At 40.1% G+C, this 26,008-nt stretch overlaps 1 protein-coding gene across 1 annotated transcript in view; it reads left to right on the top strand.

Annotated features, from left to right (window-relative positions):
* The window catches only part of gpr83 (G protein-coupled receptor 83), a 45,405-nt gene that overhangs the window by 17,378 nt on the left and 2,019 nt on the right, over positions 1-26,008 (top strand). The window contains exon 3 of the mRNA XM_055158491.1: positions 24,564-24,697. Coding sequence (XP_055014466.1) covers positions 24,564-24,697 — 134 coding nt within the window. The remainder of the gene's footprint in view (positions 1-24,563; positions 24,698-26,008) is intronic.

Here is a 26,008-nt window from a genome sequence, read left to right as displayed (position 1 = left end):
GCTGTATCACAAAAGGGATCCAGTCATGGCTTCACAGCACTTTGCTGATTGGCCAGTGCACGGTCTACAGCTTCCGGGGTTCTTGCAAACTGTCTAGTGTATTCTGATTCCTGACCTAGTCGTTGGAAAGAAATGAAATTGAGCGGAGACACTAGGTGATGCCAGGCTGGTTAAGTCCCTTCTACATTCTGTTTGAATCCAGAAGGTGAAAATTCTCCATCGTAACTTGAAACAGATCAGAAACAGCTGCTAATTTGTATCACGTGTCTCTCAAATGCAGAAGACATCACCTCTTGAAAATTCTTGTAACATTCAAAATTCAAAACAAAGTATATCACTTATTTCACCTGAGATAACAGTTTAAAGTAATAGTTTAGAGCTTCGATTGTTGATTCTGTAAAAGTCTCCACTGTTTCTCAGTAATTATTGTTGTTTTAAACAATGTTTTATGTGTAAGCAAGTGCAAACAGAGCATTCATAATCCCAGGCAGGTTTCTGTACACTATGCTCGCCACTTTGTTATGCCGCTGCATGTGTGTTCCCTCATAGCATCTTGCACCCTACTGTTTTATGGATTGTCTCAGGGGTCTCTTTGCACACTCTGCACTATGGCACTTGTTTGTTGAGGTGGATCTGGGCCTCTATTGCTCTGGTGCTCAAGGCGTGCTCCTGTACAGCTACAATAAGTGCCTTTTTTAAACAAGAGAAATCTGAATATAGGCTCAACTAACGTCTTTGAAAACGAGACCATAGAGAGTGCATTGTTACAGATACAGACAGGCTTTAAAGGGACAGTTTGGAATTTTGGACATAGGACCTCATTTCCTAGTGAGCCAGAGTGCTGAAGACGTGTGGAGACAGTTTTTAAAATATTCCATCCAGTCCTTGTATTTGCAGAGGTCGCTGGTGCTAGGCTAGTGCATGTCAATGGCCATAGTTATGCTGCCACTAAAAACAGTCTTACCCACTCCACAAAGCATTTGAAGCAAATCTTTTATAACGCCAGACTATCAATGTGAATGTCTGTGTTGATAGAATAATTTTAGAAGTAAATCCAACCTTGCATTTGAAGGATTTATGTCTGAACAGCAGCAGCGAGTTGTACTTCCTGACAGAAAGCTTGGCTTTGATGGACTGATATATGAAAAAATAGTCCCTCAACATGCGACAACTCATGCAATGGTTAATTTTATTTCAAACATTATTCTATCAACACAGACATTTACATCGACAGTCTGGTGTTATAACTGTTTTGCTTCTGGTGTTTTGTGGAGTGGGTAAGACAGTTTTTATTGGCAGGATAACTATGGCCATTGACTTGCGCTAACCTAGCACCAGCAACCTCTGCAAATACAAGGACTGGATGGATTTTTTTTTTTTATAGTATATATATAGTATATAGTATATATATAACACTCTGGCCCACTAGGAAACGAGGTCCTATGTCCAAAATTCCGAACTGTCCCTTTAAGTGCTATATAGCTGTGTTGTTACAGTACAAAATTTCCAAACACGTAGACTCTGTACTCAATATCAGTTTCCATATCACAATGATAATAATAATCATTAAAAAAAATAAAAATAAAATCAATAAAAAAAAAAGATGAGAGATTGCCATTTTCAACATCAATCATAGTACTGTAATTTCCGGACTATAAGATGCTACTTTTTTTTCACACTTTGAACCCAGCAAACGATGTGGCTAATATATGGACGGATTCTTTGTTTGGCACGTTGTCCATTCATATATCCTGTCTATGGTTTGGCAACACAGCGAATGTGCATACAGCCTGAGTGCAGAAAGTGCCGCTGTCTGTGCGCTTAACACATAGAACATGGGTTAACTTGAAGGTGCAGCATTTGTTAGCAATGTTATCAGTGCACTAAAACATTTGTTTTATATGGTTTATAACCGTGTGATAAAAAAAGTTATGATGCTAAATGAACATTAGTGAGGGGGATACGTCTTATGCGCAAAAGACAAGAAGAAACGTCCTAAACTTCAGTAGCCGGACATCCTCTCATACCTGATTGAATCATCTAACCCCGCCCTCGTGAGAGCCTGAAATCTGCTGAAATTCTACAAGACACTGACATGACACAGACAGGACAGTGGCACTTGCAGGAGACATGTGCAGTAGAGCGCAGGGAGATGGGGGTTATGCGCCGAGAAAGATACTCGTTTGATTGTGTTTTGAACAGTTATTTTGTGCTTCATGCACACATTTTCCTTATTGAAAATACAAATGATGCAGCTTTTAAGTTAAAGGCAATTGATCTGGCTGTAGAAGAAGGAAATAAAGCTGCTGCACGAGAGCTCGGCATCAGTGAGTCAATGGTGAGATTTTAGCAACGGCAGAGTGACGAACTGACTTAAGGCAAAAAGACGACAAAAGCTTTCAGAGGCCATAAAAGCTGATGGCCCAAACTTTAAAACATTCTTGAAGATGTGGACACCTGTGGCTTTTTTAAAAACAATTTAAAAATTTTGTTAAAGTTAGTTGATGCATCTTATATTCAGGTGCGGTCAATAATCTGGAAATTATGGTACTTTCTTTTATATTGCTAAGTGGCTTTATAATCCCTCTGTTATTCAGGTAGATTCCATAGGAGTAAACTAGTCTATGTGGTTTTATACAGCTCAAGATCATTCTAAAATTTATCAGGAAAGATGTGAATGAGACTGAGTATTGTGAATGTTTTTAGTATTGATACTTGCTCAAATGAGTATCTAGCTTTAATATTAGTTTTAGTATCTAATTTTTGTACAACCCTCCTCGTCCTTGGGTACTATATTTTTTTGTCACAGGCTTTGCTATCTCTACTTTGGTTTCGTAATATCCTCTCCTGCTTTAATGCTGAAAAATACATCCACCTTGTAGTAGACAAAATGATAAGTACACAGCACAGGAAGTAGTAGGGGACAAAGTGTGGAAACTGTGTGTTCAGTCTATTCAACTTCAACAGACCTTCTGTCTATTCATTACAAAACTGCTGTGAATCATGGTTTGACCTTACATACGCCTATAGTGTCCTTCTGACAGCTAATCCAGCAGGAGACTCAATTATGGCTATCCATTTGTTTGTTGTTTATCCTATAATTATCATAATGTGAAATGATAATGGGCATTTTGAAGCTTGTTTCAAGAGAGATGTATTTAAAAGGGCTGGACCTGATTTTTTTCTGTCAGAAAAATGAGAAAAAATAGAATTAGTTCAGTTTGCAGTGGTCCAAATCATTAACAGTAATTATCACTAATTATTCCCTGTTGAATTTTTAATCGTGTTTCACAAGTTTCAGAAAGGGGAGAGGAGTTTATAGTAATGATAAAGCTACAAAAAAATTGGGCACAAACTCTTTAAAGGTCAAATATAAATCTGGTCAAAACCACAAAGATGATTCTCGAGACCTGCCTTTTGATGGTGGCATTTCATTTTGTTTTTTAGTTATGAAAAAAGGCAGTGCATCATTTTACAGGCCTATACAGACAGGCAGGTGAAAACTGAAATATTCAGAACATTCAAGTCCCAGTTGCTGACCAATGCCTAATTAGGTTAATTATGCATAAATCTATCAAAGCTCTGAGTAAGCTAATGAAAGTGGGAGAGCCATTATAACATGGTTAAATAATAGTCAGCTAAAGACTGGTGATCTGTTGTTACATCTCTGTGAGCCAACTGTTTCACAAAGGTTCTGTGTTTGTGCTGGAGGAGGTAGGACATCTGCAGATGGCGCTGTCATAAACCCACAGACATGTCATATGTAACCCAGGCAACGTCACATGGTCACTCTGAGGGAGACTGCAAACAAGCAGTCGAAACTGTCAGGTGGAAACAAACTAAACTTTGGTTTGACAAAAGTTATCTCAAATAGATGGACCAAGTGTGTCCACCTGTCAGTCATGTCCTTTTGAAATGTTACTGGGCTCCAAGCTACATTTCTCTGAGAGTTTAGGAATGGCCTTGGCTGGACAAACAATAGGTAGGGCTGAACGGTTTTAGTGGTTTAGTGATTAATTGGTCTCTGTCAGTCGACCAAATTTATACTAGCTGACTGAATCATTTTATTTTTATTTTAAAGTTTTAAATGGAATAGCAACAGAAAGGAGAAGTTAGTGAGCTAGCTGAAGATTTGGTATTTTTTGGTATTTATGTAAACAGCAGATTAAACTCATGATTCAATAGGTTGTTTCTTAGTCCTTTTTCTGCATAAATAGTTGTTTGTACTTGAACTCCTGTGCACAGGTGTAGTCTTGTGAGTGCTGTTTGAGTCAGATACACAGAAATGTGTAATACTTAGCTTATACCACGCCTCATTTCTAGTCGATTAATCGATCAGCAGGACATGTTTTTAGTCGACCACAGCCCTAATGGGAGGCGTATATTTATTTGGAATATATCAATGAGCACCTCCAATGATTTTCTAGAAGAGCAAGATGTCTTAAAAAGAAAATTTCCAGTTACATGGGCTTCTAACTGGGTATATGTCAAGAGAAATGTTGGATCAAAGGAGGCAAAAGTGAACTGTATTAAAAGTTCTGAGCAATTGGAGAGGCTTAGGCTGCGTTCAGACTGCAGCCTGAAGTGACCCAAATCCGATTTTTTGGCTTCTATGTGACCTGTATCCGATCTTTTAATGACAGTCTGAACGGCACAGATCCGAATTTTTCAAATGCGACCCAGGCCACTTGGATATGTGGTCCTGAATCCGATACATATCCGATCTTTTGACATGCAACTTCAGTCTGAACGGCCAAAGCGCATCCATCCGACCTACACGTCATTAACAAGCGACAAACGTCACTATTCTGCGCTGAAGCAGGCGGAAACCGGAACTGTAAAATCGCCAGGTGCTCAATGCTCGCGACCATATTTGGACAACTTCCGTAAACACAGAGCACGCTCGCTGCGGTTGACGCATGGGGTTGACGTCATCGTGTCCTTCCAGTGCGCATGCGGGACACTTTCGGGCCGTTTACCGTTCACACTGAAGTCACAGACAAGTCGCATTTAATTGGAAATGTGAATGACCTCGCAAAAACATCGGATTTCACAAAAAAATCGGAATTGAGCATTAAGCCCTGCAGTCTGAACGTAGCCTTAGTCACCACAGTGCTCTTCTTCTCAGTCAAACATTAGCTCTGCTCTCTGGCTCACTGCATAATTTCATCTTACATTTTCCACTGTTTTAATGTTCAGGTTAAGGTACATTTTATTGTCCCTGTAGTGAAAATTTTTCAAATAATGGTGATTCACAATTCTAAAAAATGAATCAACCTTACTCATTTGAACATCTGTAGTTAATAGTATGTGAATCATCTTCCATCCGTTTGGAGACTCTAATGACGTTTGTTTGAGGTGTCAGCGTCAAAGAGGACACTGAATATGAAATGTAAAATCAGAAGGATTTACAGATATGTGTAGTGACATTGACAGTGTTTACATTTTTTACAGTGTGTATAAGTGTGTGTGTCGTGGAGACTCTTTTATTTATGTATTTATTTATTTATTTGACAGTGGCTAGTGTTTTCAACTCCTGTTTCTGGTTAGGCTTTTCCTACACTAAAACACACTCTTTAAACACATTTTTACAACAGTGCAGTTTCACATTTCAGACATTCCCACATTCAAACACATAGTCACACACAAATACAATACAATATTTACTGGTGGGTACAACTTTGGATCATTTTTAACCAGGATTTGAGCCTCAAGGTGAACATCTTAAGCTCTGTTATGCACTACAGTTTAGGGGGTAGTGAGTTTCATAGTTTAGAATATTGATATGAAAATGCAGACTATCCAAATGTGGTTCTGCCATGTGGGATTGGACAGACGCTACTAGAGCTGCTTCTGGTGACTGTATATAATTTCTTCTGATCAGCATAGCATTATCTACGTGAGCTTGAATGCAAATGGATTGCTATAAGAACTCACAGTCTTTTCCTTAACTCCAAGCAACAATACATTCTCTATGTATAGCCCCTTACTGGTTTTGCATTAGTACACAGAGATAACAGTGTAACAGCAAAGCAGACTGCTAAATGTGGCAGCCTGAAGTGACCCAAATCCGATTTATTTGCCCCTATGCAACCTGTATCTGATCTTTTAATGACAGTCTGAACGACACAGATCCATTTTTTTTAAATGCGACCCAGGCCAGTTGGATATGTGCTCCTAAAACCTATACATATCTGATCTTTTGAGATGCAACTTCAGTCTGAACAGCCAGGTCGCATTCATTCCACCTACACGTCACAAATGTACACCAAAGTTCTTCTCTTCATATGAAAATTGTGTATGAACTCTGGGTCAGTGAAACAGTGAAGGACATAGCAAACGCAGCACTCTTGGCTGCGACTCTGCACCCATATGTTCCTTTGTGCGGACGTTGCTGCCACTGCCTCACAAAATGCCATGGCCAAAAACCTTGTCCTTCTCCTTCTCAATCTCCTCCTTAAAACAAATAAGCTGTACATGTTCTGGCTCCGGTACGACAGCAACTTTAACATCTCCAGGTGCTCGATGCTGGTGCCCATGTTTAGGCTACTTCCGTAATCACTGTGCACGCTCGATGCGTGTGACGTCGTCGTGTCCTCCAGTGTGCATGCTGGACACTTTTGGGGTGTTTAAAGTTCACACTGGAGATCACATACAAGTCGCATTTAACTAGAAATGTGAACGACCTCGCAAAAACATCTCATTTCACAAAAAAATTCTGAATTGAACATTATGCCCTGCAGTCTGAATGTAGCCTAAGTTAGACTTCAATCTGAGCCTTATTTTAACACAATCTGACCAGAAGGAGCTGACCTAGCTGGAGTTATAACCAGTAAAATGATTTGTGCGGTTGAACAAGTCTCTCACACATAATTTTTTTTTTTACAATCTACCATTAGCAGTTTTCAGTTAGTCGCTCTCACCTTTATATTGAAAATCTAACACCTCAACAGGACCATGAATGGTAAATGGTCACATTTTTACACAGCGCTTTTCCACCTTCAAGACTCAAAGTGCTTTAGAACAAGGAACCACTCACCCTTTCACACACACATTCTCAGACCAGTGTATGCAGACACTAGGGGGCAAGATGGGTTAAGTGTCTAGTCCAAGGGCACAATAACAGTATTCATCTGTGGAAGCTAGAATTCCACTGCCAGCCTATGGGTCTCTAGATCTGGCCAATTATGTTTTATGTTGAGAGCAGGATTCGAACTGCCAGCCTTCAGATCAGTGGACAAAACTGAGCTCCTGCCACCCAAGGCTCGTGTTTGTTAATGTGCCCTTTATATGTCCATGGTAACTAATGACATTCTGCCAATACACCTGTATGTAAAACACCCCCAGTGTGATATCACTACAAAGTATCAGTAAGCATACAATATATCCAGGCTTGACTGGAACAAATACAGTGGAGAATTTGCATTTTATATTCAAAATAACGTAGCAGTCAATATAAGAAAGGACCTTGGTGCGTCTGGTACAGAAACATTGAGGTTTCAAGTGCGTCTTTCTCTCAGTAAACCTACAGACACTGTTATTATTATAGATGACTAAGATCAAATACAGAATACAAGAATAACATGATCACATTGCAGCCACTGGTAATAACCGGCAATGGTAGAACGTTGACTGGCTTTCTAATAATTGATTGGCAATCGGCAGGTGGTACATGTACATAGTACAACGAGGTTCATTTGGTCTTCTGATAATTTATTTGAGTATATTTTCAGACCAAGGTTTAGTTTGTTTTCATGCCTGACAGTTTTGACTATTCACTAGTGGCCTTCTTCATGTGATGTTTGACAGCGCCAAAAAAATAAATCAGCCGACCAGACACATCACAGCAGCATTAAGCGAGCAGTCGAAACTGTCATGTATGAAAACAAATTGAACCTTGGTTTGAAAAAAATAATCTATAAAAAAAATTAAAAAAAAAAATCTATTAAAGGTGCACTGAGTATCTTTTCTAAGAGGGTGTCCGCCACAAACTTGTTTCCATGGAGATATTATTCCTTTGCCTGAAAGGTTTAACAGTATGCCACTAAACTCATCTATGTTGTATTTATTCAATTGCAGGTGTTTTACTGCTCAAAAATACTATGAAAAACATGCATTCACCCAATGAGTGAGCTCGCCTCTCCACAGATCTGACTTGGAACTTGGTCTGGAGGCTTGTCTCAATAAAAATACATAAGTTTAATGCGATACTGTGAAGCATTCTAGACAAAGCAATAACATATGAAGACAAGCAGGTGGCAGACCCTCCACCAGAAAGTTACACAATGCACTTTTAAAATAAATACATATAAGATGAATACTTGTATCTGTGACACTTATTCAAAATGTGTTCAGAAGTGTTCATATGTAATTTCAGCACCAGTCGGCTTCACTTTAGATTGTAAAACAAAGGTTCCAAAAACCAAAAGCTATTCACTCCCTTCAGAGCATGACAGAAGGACACTGGACAAACTGCTCCCCAACATGGACACTACTGCTCATCCACTGCACCAGACTATAGAGGGACAGATAATACTCCCTACAGGTGTACAACAACTCACCCACAGCACAAGACTATAGAGGGACAGAGGAGCTCATTCTCCAACAGGCTCCTACAGCTCTGCAAAAACACTGGAAGATACAGGACTACATTCAAATCATACTCCATACAGATGTACAACTCACCCTTATATAATAGATAATACTCTATACAACTGTACAGTAAGTCATCCATATGTAAAAGATAACCCTATGTCCTGTCAGTTATCAATATCAGCGTTGTACTGTCCAACCTCTTACATATGTATGGGATTGCTAAGATATTTTTATTACTTATTTCTATTTTATTTTTACTTTTACATAGATCTTTACATACAGTAATTATGTCGTATTTGACATGAGTATCTTGCTATTTTTTCTACTTATTTAGAATATTATTACCATTTATATATTTTTTCTCTTTGTTATTATAGTATAATGCTATGTGTGAGCTACTTTGTTCAAGTAATTTCCCTTGTGGATCAGTGAAGTTTGTCTGAAGGCCATCACACACTACAGGAGAATTTGCCCAATTTTGGCTGCGATTTGCTTCTCCCTGGAGGCATGACCTGACTTTGTACCTGTGTATGATTTTGAAGCCACTGCACTCCTCATGTGTAGAGTCAGGGTGACTCTGAGCTGCTCTGTCATATCGTAACCACCAAACATCAGCAAGGATATGGCAACAACCAATAAAAAAGAGCGTCAGGGGCAAGATACAAACTTGAAAATAGCGAAAATGATGAGAAGACTTTGTTACTAATTTCTTGTAATTTTTTTAAATTTAAACTTCAGCATCTCAACCACATTATCCATAGAAATTGTCCTCTGCAAATAATGAAATTCAGTCCACAAAACCACGCTATTAATCCAGTTTGAGTCATTCTTTCAAAGTAAAAAGGCGAGAGTAATTCCTCACGTGTGCCTATTTACAGTACATTCACACAGCACACAGATCAAGGTGAAGCTGCAGATTAGCGATAGTGACTCTACTTCCTGTGTACTTTATTGCTAATATTTATGCTTTAAAACTCATGTATCTGAAGTATTGCACTACATTTCACAAATAATAACAACAGTTTTGACTTTTATCTAAACTAGAAGTGCAGTGCTCTGATCTTTTGAACACTTAAGAATACCAAAGCGAGTCATTTTACTGCAGACAGGAAACAGCTGACGTGATCGTGCTCACAGCTTAATATCCTGTGGTCCGCAGACATATCCCACTGTAGTCTTTGCGATCAGACATTTTAAGTCTCATAAGATTCTCCTCGTGTTTGTGGTGTGCACTTTTGTTGCATGTTTAAAAATTGCTTAAGACTGAAGAATCCTGTAGTGTGTGGTAGCCTTAAGTCTTTTCTGAAGATTATTTACAGTAAGATGCTTTGTTGCAGAACATAAACATACTGCCTTTTGTCATTTATTTATAGTAGTCTGTGATAAATGTGTCAGTAAGAAAACAATGTGAAATTGGCCGGGTTCCCTTGGATACTGAACTGAAGCTAAATAAGAAGAAGAGATCAACTGGGGTGGCCGGTACTTCACTTGGTGTTTTTGTCCACTGATCTGAAGGTTGGAAGTTAAAATCTCATCTCATGCTTGACATAAACATCATTGGTTGAACAGCCAGATCCACTGACCCACAGGTTGGCGATGAGATTCCAGCTCTGACAGATGAATGCTGTTGTTGTGCCCTTGGGAAACTTCACCCTCCTTGCTCCCAGTTTCTGCATATAGAGGTGGTTGGATGTGACTGAGAAAAAAAGCTACTGGAATGCAGACTGGAAATCTCGCACTGTACTAAATTTGGGTAATGTGGCACAAACAGTCAAAAAGTATGGAAAACAATGAATTAACTTAGGGCTCGGAGTTCATTGAGTTGGGACCTTCATTACAAAGCCTTTTGAAATAGCTAATTATTTCAACAACTACTACCAGAACAAAGTGAGAACACTCACAAAAAATATGAGCCCAGGGAGCAGTGAACTGTCAAGAACTATAATTACGAAACAATTTATGAATGGAAAAGAAATAGTTATTTTGATTTGAAACATACTGAAAATGGGGAAATATTAAAGGTGTTAAAAAAGACTGCTAAAGATTGCTGTTAAATGAATCTTCAAGCGTCTATGTCACATTTTCAATTTATGTTTTGATGAATGCGTGTATCCAGACTTGTGGAAGTTATCAAAATAGTTTCTCTGGACCACTATTAATAATAATACTAATAGGCAAAACAGAAATAACCCAAAACATCTCACCATTTTATCCAACGTGAATACAAGCAGGATACTCAATCAGTATAGTACTCATAGCTCTTACTGATGAAAGAGAGAGATACTTTATTGATCCCAAGGAAAATTCAAGTTTTGCTGCAACATTTACTCTAGGCTTCTAAGTTGCCTTTGCGTCTCAGTGAAAGGTCTCAGAGCAGTTTAACAGAGGACTCATCGGGTAGCGTCAGCAGATCTGTGTCAGTGCAATTTGTGGAGAAGAAGAGCCAAAAATGTCCCTGCTCTGTGTCCTGCAGCTCCACAGCAGAGTCCTGGGGGAGCAGGGTGAACACAACAAGAATGGTTACGCCACACTGATATAAATTGGTGCGAGCTGTGTATCTTGATTTCAGCGCAGTATTTTATTTTGTTTATCATGACCTTTTACAAATGAAACAATCAGCATAGGGTTTTAAAAGTAAGCGAGCTAAATACTTCATGAGCACACACAGCACTCTCATGAGGAATACCATAATGCCTCAGCCCTGTGCTTTACAGTATTTTTGTGATGCGCCATTTGTACTGACAGAAGTCTATGAGTGTATACAGAGGATACAACTATACATGTGTCTATTTACCAGGCCAGTAGCATGCTACTGTAAGAGCTAATGTCTGCTTATAACTGATGGATTGTTTTTTTATTATAATCTATTTAATCTGTTCTCAGTGTGTATGCTATTGGGATCAAAACACTCCATTAACCCCAAAGTTAAACATTTCAGTCAATAACCATTTATTGGAACAACTGGCAGAAGTTGTGAAGAAGAAATGCAATTCACATTAGACCGGACTGTCATGGACTACTCATATGCATAATATTGTTACTAAGATATGGGGAAATATCTCAATAATTAGAAGAAATGCCACTTTTAAACAAAACAACACTCTCTTGTTTTGTCTGTTGTCCTGTTATGTGGTCCAGTTCTGCCAACAGAAAACTGAACAAACTCCAGATATTTCAGAATGGAGCCGACGCTCTCCGCTGCCCTTTCACAACTAATGTTAATACTCTGCACTGACTGTCATGGAGGAAAGTCACAGACTGGAGTTTGCTTCTGTCCTTACATGAAGTATGGACACACACAGACCTTTTAGCTTGTTCTCATAGCTACACACAGATTTAATACAAGACAAGCCTCTTATGTAACCTTTACTGTGCTAAAGAAAAAACTAATGCACTGAAAAAACTAAGAAAAACACTTTTCACATTAGAAAAACTCCCTCAAGAAATTACGCTAATATACAAACATCTTGCTTTTAAAAAATATCTAAAGAAATCAGTGTTTGAAAGTGACTGAAGTTATGTGTGTTTTCTGCTTAACTTTCTTAACATATATTGATCAACTGTCAATCACTGTAGTGCTTTTATATTGAGAGTGGAAGAGTATAGTCTTTGCACTTACAGAGACTAATGGGGCTACTTTAACTGAACTACAGGTCCATATACATATCCTTGAATCAGGTTTTGTATCAGGTTTTTGCTCTCTCTCATTGTTCTTTTGTCTTCTATTAGTCTCATACAGAGAGAGGTTTTTATCCATCATCACTCTTTCACAATCACATCTCTGTCTCTGGATTATCTAGTCTAGACAGCACTGTGCATATGGGGACCTTTTTTGTTTCACTGTGCAGAACTTGAACAATATACATGTTTTCATAATTAAAATGTGTCCTGTCCTGTACCTTTGTGTGTCTGTGTGTATTGTGTGTAAATACTCTATGACTATAGTTACACTATGCAACTTTTTGGTTGGGGGTCCGCACTTGTTTGTTTCTATGGATATGTCATTGCTCTGCTTGGAAAATTCGACAGTATGACATTAAACAGCTCTACCTAACATTTATTCAATTATAGGTGGTTTTATATCTAAAAAATTAATGTGACTGACTGTGCGGAGTTGCCTCTCCACAGACCTGATCTTTAACTTGGTCTGGTTTGATCCCGATGAAGAGAGAAAAGTTTATTGCCATACTAGGAAACATCCCAGACAAAGACAAATAGCATCTCCATGGAGAAAAGCATTTGACAAACCCTCCACCAGAAAAGTTACACAATGCACCTGTAAAAGCTTTTACAGGACAACAGATGAAAAAAAACCTTCCTACCTAATTCTGACATATTATTTACAGAAATGTTCATTAATGTGCACTCTCCCATAAAAAAAATAAAATAAATTAAATCAAATAAAATGGTAAAAGTAAGGAAATGTTAAAGAAAATCGTCTGTATCATGTCAAAACTTTTCAAATCCATTTTCTGTTAACCTTTTTTTTTTTTTTTTTTTACATTTATTCATCTTTGTTTTATTTTGAAAGGACTTAGTAGATTTAACCCAGGGGTCTCCAGTGTGTTGCTCGTGTAACAGATTGCCAAATAGCCCAAGAGTTTAATCAACAGGGTCAATAGGGAATCGATAGGTACAGAAATACTTCAAGGATTTTCACAGATCAGAGCAGGATGAAGCAGGATGGAGCAGGATGGAGTAGGAGACTGAGGCAGGTTGGAGCAGGAGGTTGGAGCAGGAGGTCAGAGCAGGTGACTGGAGCATGGAGACTGAAGGAGTATTACAATCTGGCAGCGCTGAGCTAGCTTGAGTGGCTTTTAAACCCTGTTGATTACAGAATGGGCCCAGCTGAGGATGGCTCCAGAACACCTGCCTCCACTCCTGAAACACAAAAAGGGGAGGGGAAGGAAGTGGCCACTCAGGGAGTGGCAGATGAAGCCTTGAAGGGCTGCAACATTACTTCCTCCTCTACGGACACCCCCTGGCGGCCCACTACGCTTCTCCAGATGAAGGCAGTAGAACTCTTGGATCAAAGAGGGGTCCAAGACATTCCTGTGGGACACCCAACACAGCTCCTCTGGACCATAGCCCTCCCAGTCCACCAAAATCTGAAGACCATGACCCCAGTGCCGGACATCAAGGCTGAGGATCATCTGGGGAGGAGGCGGAGGAGGAGAACTGGAAAGGTTGAGTGAAACTTAAGTGATGAGGGAAGCTTAAGACATACTGCTGAGGGGATGATAATTTGCTCCACCTTGAATGGCCCAATGAACTGTGGAGACAGCTTCTTAGGCTCCACCTCAAGTGGCAGGTCTCGTGTGGAGAGCCATACCTTTTGGCCAGAGGCATATGAAGGAGCTGGAGTGCTGCGGCGGCTAGCCTGGCCTTGAGAGCTTATAGATGCATGCTCCAGAGCAGAACGGGCTCGAGTCCAAGTTCGGTGACACCGCCGCAAGTGATCTTGGACTGACAGGACTGCTAGCTCTTGCTCCTGGTCCGCAAACAGGGAAGGTTGGTAACTATAGCAAATCATTCCAAAGAGGAGTTCAACAGGGATTTATGGGCATACTCCACCCATGGCAGATATGTGCTCCAACTAGAAGGATTGACAGATGAAACACAACGCAAAGCCACCTCCATCTGCTGGTTAACCCACTCCGTTTGGCCATTACTCTGGGGATCGTATCCTGAAGAGGGACTGACATTAATATCCAAAACAGAACAGAAGAATAGGTGAATTGAGAGCCTCTTGTCAGATACGATGTCTGTTGGAATGCCATGCAACTTGAATACATGTTCTACTAATAAGTCAGTGGTCTCTCTAGAAGAAGACAGTTTAGCAAGAGGGACAAAGTGAGACAGTTTGGAAAACCTGTCAACAGTGGTAAGAAAAACAGAATGGCCATTAGAAGGAGGGAGTCCAGTTACAAAATCTAGTGAGATGTGAGACCAAGAACTCCGAGGGATGTGTAACTGCTGCAAAAGAACTGAAGGTGGCTTATTAGAGGTTTTGTTTTGGGAGCACACTGAACAGGCATAAACAAAGTCCTCAGTGTACCTCTTCATTGATGGCCATCAGAATCTGCGCTGTAGGACAGAAAAGGTGCAGGTAACTCTGAGGTGGCATGTCAAACATGTGCAAAGAGCCCACTGAAGAACAGTGGACTGGACAGCATCAGGAGCAAACAAGGAATTAGAGGGGGCATTGCCATTGGGTCAGGGTGGTTCTGCTATGCTAGTTTGACATGGGACTCAATTTCTCAAGAAACTGTGGCTACAAAAGAGGATGCAGGTAAAATCGGGTCACTCTGGAGCAGGGACATCAGGAGAGTATATATGAGACAAGGAGTCTGGTTTAACATTCTTAGATCCTGGGCTGTATATCAGGGAAAAGTTAAACCGATCAAAAAAGAGGGCTCACCTCGCTTGCCTAGAATTTAGCCTCTTGGCAGTCTGGATGTATGACAGGTTCTTGTGGTCTGACCAGACACAGGATGGTTAGAACACTCAAGACAGTGGCGCCACTTTTCCCGCGCAAGTTTTATGGCCAGGAGCTCTCAGTTGCCTACATCATAATTTCTCTCTGCTGAAGAAAGTTTATGAGAGAAATATGCACAAGGATGCACTCTTTTATCAGAGAGATAGTGTTGAGAGAGTACTGCCCCTACCCCAGAGTCAGAAGCATCCACCTCAACGATGAATTGGAGTGCGGGATTAGGCTGAATCAGAAAGGGGGCAGAGGTGAAACCCTGCTTTAACTCCTTGATGGCAAATTCTGCTTCATTGGTCCAAACAAAGGTGACAGAGGTGGAGGTGAGGGCAGTAAGAGGGGTTGAAAAATGACTGAAGTTGTGTATGAACCTTCTGTTGGTGAGCCCAAATCTCAGTAGTAAAGGATGAGTAGCATGAACAGTTGTTGTTTAATTATGAGAGAGCATTCAGTCAAAAAAGACTTACAGGATCCAAGGTCTCCACTGTATGGAGCAGAAGGAGGAGCATAAGAAGGAGCATAAGGAGGAACAATTGCCTCTCTTGTAGGTGGTGGAGGTGAGAACTGGGCAGGAAAGGGGTTAGTGGCAGCAGCTTGAGGAGTTAAGGCGGTCATCTGTGTACGAAGGCTGGCAAGACTACCAGAGAGTTCCTTCATGTGAGCCTTTAACGTGTTGTCATGGTGCTTCAACAGCGAAGACAGATATAGTGCAGATATAGTCTGGTTAAGCAGGTCAGAGTCTGCTGGGTTCATGCTTCTGGGACAGATCGTACTTTGACAGATTACCAAAGAACCCAAGAGCAGACCAGGTCAATGGGAAATCCCTAGGTATTTATTACAGAAATATTTCCAGGAATTTCACAGATCAGAGCAGGACCGAGTAGGACTCCGGAGCAGGACACCTGAGCAGGTCAGAGCAGGAGGCTGGAACAGGTGACTGGAGCCTGGAGATCTGAGGCAGATGGACAAAAGGTAAGTAATTTGAGTTACAGGTAGGTATATCAAATGTAGCTGGAACGTAGCACTGATTGAAGGGGTATTACGATCTGGCAGTGCTGAGTTAACTTGATTGGCTTTTAAACCCTGTTGATGACAGAGTGGGCCCAGGTGAGGAGGGCTCCAGCACACCTGCCTCCACTCCTGAAACACAAAAGGGGAGAGGAAGGAGGTGGTCACTCAGGGAGTGGCAGATGAGGTCAGAGGAGCTTGAGGAGCTGTGACACCGGTAGCTCTCCAACCTCGTCCTAGTAGCTCGCCAAGAGATTTCTGAATTGCATGTATTGTCCTGAATATGTAAAATTTGATGAATAAAATGCCTATTACCATTGTACATGTATCATTTCAATGCCTAACTTTGTACACTAATAAATGAGTAATAATGTTTTATAGGTATCTAACAGTATGTCAATTAAGGCTCGCCGTAGCTCTTAAATATACACCATTTCTTGTGATCACAGGCATTTTCATTTTGTAAAGGCAGCTCACCGAAGGCAAAAGATTGGAGACGTCTGATCTAACCAAACTAAGAAAAATCTCTGATGTGCAAACAACCAAAACAGGACAAAAAAGAGGTATGGAAAATGGGACGGTAAATGATAAGGGCTGCTCAAGGCTAGCAGAGAGTGAATAAAATGTCATTCGCTTCACTGGACTTAAACACTGTGATTTCACAGTACTGGCTGCTGTTGTGATGGTTTTTAGCTTAAGAACACTATTCAGCTATGAAGCTGTCCTTATGCCATCTTACTTGTATTCAAATGCTGCTTTTATTTTTTGATGATATCTTTTCAAATGTTCAAACTTAGAGAAAAATCCCGCACACAGTCTTACTTGCAAAATGTGATGTTTATTAGGACAAACATTGCAACAATTTTCTCTACATTCTTGAGCTGCTCCCTCTCCTCCAACGCACCCATCTCAAGTAACTGATGTGCAAAGTTCTCAGTCTTTCACAAATACTCAAACTTGAAAGGTACACTGTGTAACTTTTCTGGTTGAGGGTGATTATTGCTTTGCCTGCGCTGTTCCACAGTATAGATTAAACAAATATCTTGTATTTATTCAATTACAGGTTTTTATTACCCAAAACTATCACAAAAACATGCATTACATCTGTCAGCGGGTCCACTTCTCCACAGATATGAGCTGTAACTTGGCCTTGTGATGTGGCCCGCTTGTCTCCATGGAGATAAATGCAATGCCGTACAATATTTCAGGAAAAAGCATGAGTCAAGCAGATGGTGATGGCAAATTTATAAAGCATCATTAGCAATTTTAATCAGTTTCAGAATCTTAGTTAATTAATGGTATTAATTCTAAGAAAAAAATTGCCGCCACTCTGCGTTTTTGTCCTTGTGAGCTTGTTACAGTTTCCTAAAATAAGAAGGGTTTTTCAAATTAAAACATAAAAACACTATAATTTATTCAAATCATTCATTTTTCAAAACTGCGTCACTCAGTAGTTCAGTCTTTTAAAAGTGACAGCCTCAGGTGGTTGCTTTAACTGCGACATTGACCAGTACCAAGCAAAAGTCCAGTATTGTAAGTTGATGCCACATTGAAAAGGGTTTTTGGCCCCAATATGTAAGGCACATTGTACACAGTGAGACCATTATTTGGAAAAAAGAACTGAAGAAGCAGCTTGGATGAGCTGCAAAACATCATCAACCAAACTAACTTTTGTCAGTCAACAAACTGAATTTTCTCCTCGATTACGTGGAAAACACAAAATGAGGTGTGTCTAGCACTCCAGTACAATTGTCTCCCTATCCCAAAAATTTCTGAAGTGAAACAAACACCGTATATGTATGACATTCACTGACTCTCTCACAATATCCCTAACTTATTGAGAGTAGTGTGTTTTACTTTGTTTAGCTGCCATGTATTGAAGGCACCAGCCCTAGTTGGATTTAGCCATTGTATCTGGCAATCCAAAGTCTGATTCAATATTCCATTTGCACTCCTTATGCAGGGACAATAAAAGAACAACAAATAGGTACAGTATAAATTGAACATTACCTGTTCAGTAATTCAGTTTTAATCATAATGACAAGAGTCAAGTCTGAAAGAATTAGGATAGACAGATGAATAGATTTGGATAAAGCTGCCAAGACAGTGGACATAGGGTTTAAACCTGGGACTGTCCAGGGTAAATAGAGACATCTGGTCACCCTATACAGCAAAAAGTGGAGTGTTAAAATTGCCTCTCACAGAATCAGTTTTAACATTTGCTTAGATTTTATGAGTCCAATCTGCTCTATAGCTAATTTAACATTTTTTGGAAATGTTAATTGAGTAACACAGGACTAAAGTTCCTGTTTACTCCGGATTTAAACTCAGTTCCACCACAATACCATGACTTAGGGGAGGTCTTCAGTAAGGAGAAAGCACTATCCTTACCACCACACAGGCCCTATGACTGTGCCATAGACCTTGTTCCCGGAGCTCATCTTCCACCTGCTCACCTGTACAACCTATCCCGACCTGATAGAGAGGCCATGGAAACGTACATCAGAGACTCTCTAGCTGCAGGTATCATCCGTCCATCTTCATCCCCTGTGGGGGCTGGTTTCTTCTTTGTCGCCAAGAAGGACCAGACTTTACGACCATGCATTGACTACAGAGGTTTGAACAATATTACTGTAAAAAACAAGTATCCTTTGCCCCTTATCTCCTCTGCCTTTGAGCCTTTGCAGGGTGCCACCATTTTCACTAAGCTGGATTTGCGCAATGCATACCATCCTGTCCGCATCAGAGAAGGAGACGAATGGAAGACGGCCTTCAACACACCTCTGGGGCATTTTGAATACTGCGTCATGCCATTTGGACTCACAAACGCTCCAGCCATGTTTCAAGCTCTGGTAAACGATGTCCTTTGGGACTTTCTTACCGCTTTGTTTTTGTCTACCTGGACGATATTCTAAATATTTTCCAGAGACCCATTGGAACATCGCCAACATGTCCGCCAAGTCCTACAAAGGCTTCTAGAAAATAAAATATTTGTGAAGAGTCAGAAATGTGAGTTGCCAGTTCTGTCTCTTTTCTGGGTTTTGTAATTGAAGGTGGACAAGTTAAGGCTGACCCTATGAAGATCAAGGCAGTCTCAGAGTGGCCCCCTCCCAGTAATCGCAAACAACTACAACGGTTTCTTGGCTTTGCCAACTTTTACAGGAGATTCATGCAAGATTACAGCAAGGTCGCACTTCCTCTCACCCATCTAACTTCCACGAAACACCCATTCCAATGGACTCCGGAGGCAGACTATGCTTTCAATAAGCTTAAGAGGCTATTCACTACAGCGCCGGTCCTGATTCAACCTGACCCATCAAAGCAGTTTATTGTTGAGGTTGATGCCTCAGATGTGGGAGTCGGAGCTGTTCTCTCCCAGCGCTCCGACTCAGATTTTCGACTCCACCCTTGTGCTTTCTTTTCCAGGCGGCTAGCTCCTGCTGAACGCAACTATGATGTCGGCAACAGGGAACTCTTAGCGATCAAACTCGCACTTGAAGAGTGGAGACATTGGCTGGAAGGAGCAGAGCAGCCTTTTATTGTATGGACTGATCACAAGAATTTGGCCTACATCCAGTCTGCTAAGAGGCTGAACTCACGCCAAGCCAGGTGGGCTTTGTTTTTTGGGAGGTTCAAGTTCTCCATTACGTACCGCCCTGGTTCCAAGAATATAAAACCTGATGCACTCTCTCGCCAGTTTGACCCTTCTGAGCAGTCTGATCCTGAGACCATTGTTCCTGTTAATTGTGTTCTTGGAGCTCTCTGTTGGCAGGTAGAAGTAAATGTGAAAAAGGCGCAGGAAACAGAGCCCGATCCAGGAGGTGGACCACCCAACAGACTCTATGTCCCATCCGCTGAACGCAGTGAGGTCTTGCAGTGGTCCCATAACTCCTTTTTTGCCTGTCATCCTGGGGTACAGCACACTTTGTCCAGCCTCAAGCGTCATTTTTGGTGGCCAACTATGGACGCTGATACTCGTAGCTTTGTATCTGCTTGCACCGTCTGTTCTCAGAATAAATCATCTCACACATCATCCCTGGTCACACATCGCAGTGGATTTTGTAACCGGACTACCCCTCTCTAACGGTCAATCTGTCATCTTAACCATTGTAGACAGATTTTCTAAAGCAGCTCATTTTGTGGCCCTCCCTAAACTGCCCTCAGCTCGAGAGACTGCCGACCTCATGGTACAGCACGTATTCCGCCTGCATGGCATCCCTACTGACATTGTCTCTGACCGGGGTCCTCAATTCATCTCCCAGGTTTGGAAGGCGTTTTATCAATCTCTGGGTACCACCGTCAGCCTCTCCTCTGGTTTCCATCCACAGACTAATGGTCAAACCGAAAGAACCAATCAAGACCTGGAATCTGCCCTTCGCTGTGTGGCCAGTCACAACCCTGCCTCCTGGAGTTCACACCTACCTTGGGTAGAGTACGCACATAACTCTTTAACCTCCTCTGCCACTGGTCTCTCCCCTTTTCAGTGCTCCATTGGCTATCAACCTCCTCTCTTGTCCATGGACGAGGTTGAAGTTACTGTACCCTCCATCCAAGCCCACATGCGGAAGTGTCGTAAGATCTGGAAGGAGACCAGGAAGGCACTGTTGCGGACTTCATCTCAAAATAAGGCTGTCCGTCATCGCCGCCCTTCACCGAAGTACACCCCAGGTCAGAAAGTTTGGTTATCTTCAAAACACATCCCTTTAAAAGCTGACTCCAAGAAACTGTCACCCCGCTTCATTGGGCCGTTTGAAATTGAAAGGGTGATAAATCCTGTTTCCGTTCGCCTCAAACTCCCACAAGCACTACGTGTTCATCCTACTGCATATTTGGGTCCGACCAGTAATTCCTTAACAGTTTAACCCCGAAATCAAGAGTTATATTAACATTTTGAGAGTAGTAGTGACACTGTGTAGGGTTATCCTGATTAGATAAATAACACAGGTGTTTTATTTTTACACTTTATTTTAGTTTGTTTAAGATGAAATTATGTACAAAATTAGTTCAAACTGGTCTTCTCTTGTGGGAGTTTAAATTGGTGGGTTTTAGGTGGCAAATTAACATTGAGGGAAGTTGAATTGATGTCAACCATATCAACTCAATCCCCCATTTAACTTTTAAATAGTTAAATAACACTTTTTTTTCAACCCTGCAGTTTTTGCTGTGTAGAATAGATGAATAAATGGATAATAAGAAAGAGACTGTGACATTATGAAAAGCCATGAAGCAGCCTTAGCTTTAGTCTTGAAATGCTGCACTCACTGGGGGAAAAAAAAAAAAAAAAAACAACATGTTATAAACAGGGTTGTGTAACTGGTGTGTGGCAATGCCTGTTTGGAAAAGTAAATGTCAAACCCCTCAGTGTCACTTCATTATTATAAAAAGTGCGCGTTTGTTCTGTGGTGACAGCTCTCACAAACACGTCAGACACTGCTGGTTCTTCCTCACTTACCTTATGCCTTGTGAGCATCCTAATTATTCAGTTGCTTTTCACAACTTCAGAGGCCAAAGCAAAGTTTTACCATCATGATAAATGCTAATAACAACTAGTAGGCCAAGCACGCTCTCCTGATTGTCAGACAATAAAACAACAGCCTGCTGCAGACTTATTTTGACCACAAAAGCTGTGATTGATTAATGATTATTATAGTGAGAGTCTGTTTGATTTTGATTGAGCATTCCCTTATAGTTATTTCTATGGTTTGAGCAAATGTTATGTTATTATTTTATGAATTCATTTTAACTAATTTGATGCATAATGTTTTATATATTGTAGTCTAGGTGTTCAAAGAGTCATCCTGGCTTCATATTATTTACAACCTGTAGACTGCTGTATTTGACACAGCTGCTGTTGTGATGGGAATAAATGAATGGAGACCTTCGTGACTCTAGCCCTGTATTTGTCTGCAGTCAGTGGGATCATTTGCCAGTCTCATATGAATATGAAGGAAGCTTTGGAGGTGAGGAACATGCTTTCAGCATCACTACACAGTACACAATATGACATCTGTCACTCCCTTCGCTCTCATCCAGGTCTTTGTCACTATTGGGAACATTCTGTCTCCACATGGTGCTAATCACAGCTCAGTGCAATTTCCTGATTTAGACTCTATAGAGCAGATGAAAGAAAGTTTTTTTCACATCACTCAAAACAGAACAACTAAACCGCCTTTGTTCTCTGTAACACCATAATTAACCTAACAAGGGGAGCCCCACAAGGTGTTCACAGGGTAACATAATTGAGTTAAGTGAGTTTGCTCTTGATTCAACTTCCCACAAACCAGCTGTGTTCATTGCGCCGCTCAAAATTTTTACATTTTAAAGGACACCTACTGTATTATGCAAAATCAACTTTTCAGAGTTTTTTAATAATCCCCTTTTCGTTTACCCTCTTGACATTGTATTTGGAGCGATTCGTGCAGGTTTGAGTAACGTTTAATTAACTTATTTTCAAGACACCAAATTGCTGATCATGCCCTGTGTTCACCTCCAGCGGCTTACGCCCACAGCTCTGGACTAACTTCATTCTACAATTTTATTTTCTCATCAGTGAGAGGTGCAGCATTCAACAGCATCATGTAGTAATTTTTGTACAAATGAACACAAATCCACTGCTCGCTAGCGTGATGGGCAGATATCCACATGAGTTGTTGGCATTAAGGATCTGTTGGTGGTGATATGTCAGCATGTGGGGATGTGGGCGTGGCCTTGCAAGGACCCAACTTTAAAAAAACTAATATTTCATTATAAATCCTGTATGTTGTTTTTCTTTTGAGTGCGTATAATTTTATTAAACCTGTGATATCTATGATGCAAAGCGGGCAAAGTGTCAGCTCATATGTCTGAGGTGGTGCTTCCCCAAACTGACATGTCCAGTTTGCATTGACTCAAATGGAGACACAAGAAGCTGTCCGTGTGTGTCGCAGATAGACAAACCTCTCACTGCTTTCCCTTAGAGCGGATGAGTGCGTAAATTCACATCTCCACATAAGAAGCAACATAAGAGCTTTACATTTTACTTAGACCACAGAGGCTGACTTTCTGTGGCGTGCGAGAGATATGAGCCATTTACACACCGGGCTCGACAAATCCATAACACGACTCTGTTTGTGATGATGGTTACGGCGACATTAGTTCCCAATGGGCAAGGTCTGCGGACTAATTCTTTAATTAAGTTATTTTACATGAATACTGCAATTTCAAATGTGTAAATAATAACATAATGAGCCACAGGTACAATATGTAATCTCTAATGGTATGTATTATTGTCAGATTATGTGTAAAGCAGGGTGGAGTGGAGATGTTATAGCTTTGCCTGAAATGTTCTAGAAGTGCATTAAAATCTCTATCTAGCATTTTTTTTTAATACTAGTGTTTTGTTTTGTTGTTTTTCAAGGGGGGCATACCTCTCTAAAGTGACAGTAGCACTTGGTCTCCATGGCGATAGATAAATTTAACCTCCATGGAGACAAGCAGGCGGTGGACTCTCTTCCATGCAGAGTGCAAAACATTTCTACATTTGATCACATATTTTGGCTTAGTATTGATATTCATGGGTTTCATCTTCCTAGATCTTATTTTAAGTACCTTTACCACTTGAATCAATAATATTTTGTTTTGAATTGTTAATTGTTATAGCAACTGTGCTAGATTTTAGATAAAATAGTGTATGGTCATTACACATTATTCACAAACAGTGGTGGAACATAACAAAGTAAAAGTAGTAAAGTGCTCTACTTTAGTATACATTTTGCACTTTACTGAAGTACATTTAGATGGTTACTTTTTACTTTTACTTCACTACATTTGAGAGCAGGTATCTGGACTTTCTGCTGAACTACATTTGTTAACAGGACTGAAAAGTAAAATTATTTTTTATTATTGTATGAGACCTGCTGAAAAGGTTTATTTTTAACACAATTGTAATTTGAGCAAACAAAAATTTTTTAAACAGTTAACATTGAAGCTTTATTTGATCACAAAAACTGCAGGAAATACTTTAAATTTTTACTCCTTACGGACATTTTTAAAGAGGTACTTTAATATTTTACTTATGTAGATTTTTTCGTGTGATACTTTTACTTTTACATGAGTATTTCTTTGTTCTGATGTCTGTACTTTTACTTAAAGGTGCATGGTGTAACTTTTCTGGTGGAGGTCTCTTTTCTCCAGAGAGACATTATTGCTTTGTCTGGAATGTGTCACAGTATGACATTAAACCATACCAGACCAAGTTACAGCTCAGATCTGTGGAGAGGCGACCCCACTCAGTCAGAATACCTGTTTTTGTACAAGCCATAAAACCACCTGTAAATGGATAAATGTAAAAAAGAGCTGTTGTTTAATGTCATACTGTGGAACATTCCAGACAGAGCAATGACATATCCATGGAAACAAGCCCCACCACTGTTCACGAAAACGACCTGGTTTTGAAAATATGAACATTAACCTGTTATGTTCTGTACCTCAGGTGATTCTGCACCCTCTTCGTCCGCGGATGTCTCTGACACAGGGGGGCTGCTGGGTGGCCGTCATCTGGATAATGGGAAGCTGCTTCTCGCTTCCACACGCCATCTACCAACAACTCCTGACCTTTACTTACAGGTAAACCACTTAAAGGTGCACTGTGTAACTTTTACGGTGGAGGATCCATCACCTGCTTGTTTCCATGGATATGTAATTTCTCTGCCAGGAATGTTTAATGAGAGTAAACACACCTACTTTACATTTAATCAATTACAGGTGGTTTTATGGCTCAAAAATACCTAGAAAAACAGACATTCTGACAGATCTGACCTGTAACTTGGTCTGGTTTGGTCTCCACGAAGATAGAAAGTTTTAATGCCATACTGTGAAACATTCCAGACAAAGCAATAACATCTCCATAGAGAAAAGCATTTGACAGACCTTGCACCAGAAAAGATGCACAGTGCAGCTTTAATGTCTGTGCAGTATGTCTAGTGGTGGAAGGTAATGAAGTATACAAAAGTACAATACTTAAGTACAGTTTTTACATATTTGTACTTTATTTAATTACATTTTACAGTGGATACTTTTTACTTTTACTTCTCACTACATTTGAGAGCATGTATCTATACTTTCTACTTCACTATATTTTAGGTCTGGACTGAAAAGTAAAAAGTACTTTTTTTATGGTTTGAGACCTGCTGAAAAGGCTGAGACAAGTTAATGTCCCAACTTTGAGCAAACCAGATACACAAATTCACCAAAACAACTAGAAAACTTAGGAAATCAATTGAATCACTCATTATCAAAATCATTACATTTCATTGTATAATTGTTCTGAAACTCTCTGCAAAATACTTTAAATTTTTACTCTTTAAGTACATTTTTAAACAGGTACTTTAATACTTTTACTTAAGTAGATTTTTTAATCATATGATACTTTTACTTAATTCTTTGCCCAAGTATCTGCACTTTTACTTAAGTAATAAAGTTGAGTACTTCATCCACCACTAAGTTTATCACCTTATGTATGTGTGTAAAGAGAGGAACACATCAATTTAACCCATCATGGCCACACACAGAGCCACTTGTTGACATTCAAGAAGGTACAATCAATACAAGGTCTGTTACGCAACCGTGAAAAGTATTGTGAAAGTGGTGAGTGTGGCTGACAGCAGCTCAACAAATCTGAAGTGGCAAAGTGGTTTTGTGCTTGTGATGGTATTTCATATGTACCTTTATATTTAACAAGCACCACAGGAGGCAAGTATGTCAGATGTTCAGTCTGCGGCAAAGTGGTTGGTTGGGTATTTCTTTTACTTTAACTGTAACAAAATAAATTTGACAAACAAAAGGACATGAGGGACCCGAGTTCATTGTTGAATGATCATGGATTTATTCTTTAAATTAGTTTGTGCTTGAAATATGCATTTTAAGACTTCCATTGTT

The sequence above is a fragment of the Boleophthalmus pectinirostris genome, unplaced genomic scaffold (genome assembly GCF_026225935.1).
Source record: "Boleophthalmus pectinirostris isolate CB_2022bp ecotype Guang Dong unplaced genomic scaffold, ASM2622593v1 HiC_scaffold_22, whole genome shotgun sequence".
NCBI lineage: Eukaryota > Metazoa > Chordata > Actinopteri > Gobiiformes > Gobiidae > Boleophthalmus > Boleophthalmus pectinirostris.
This window is presented reverse-complemented; position numbering and strand designations above follow the sequence as displayed.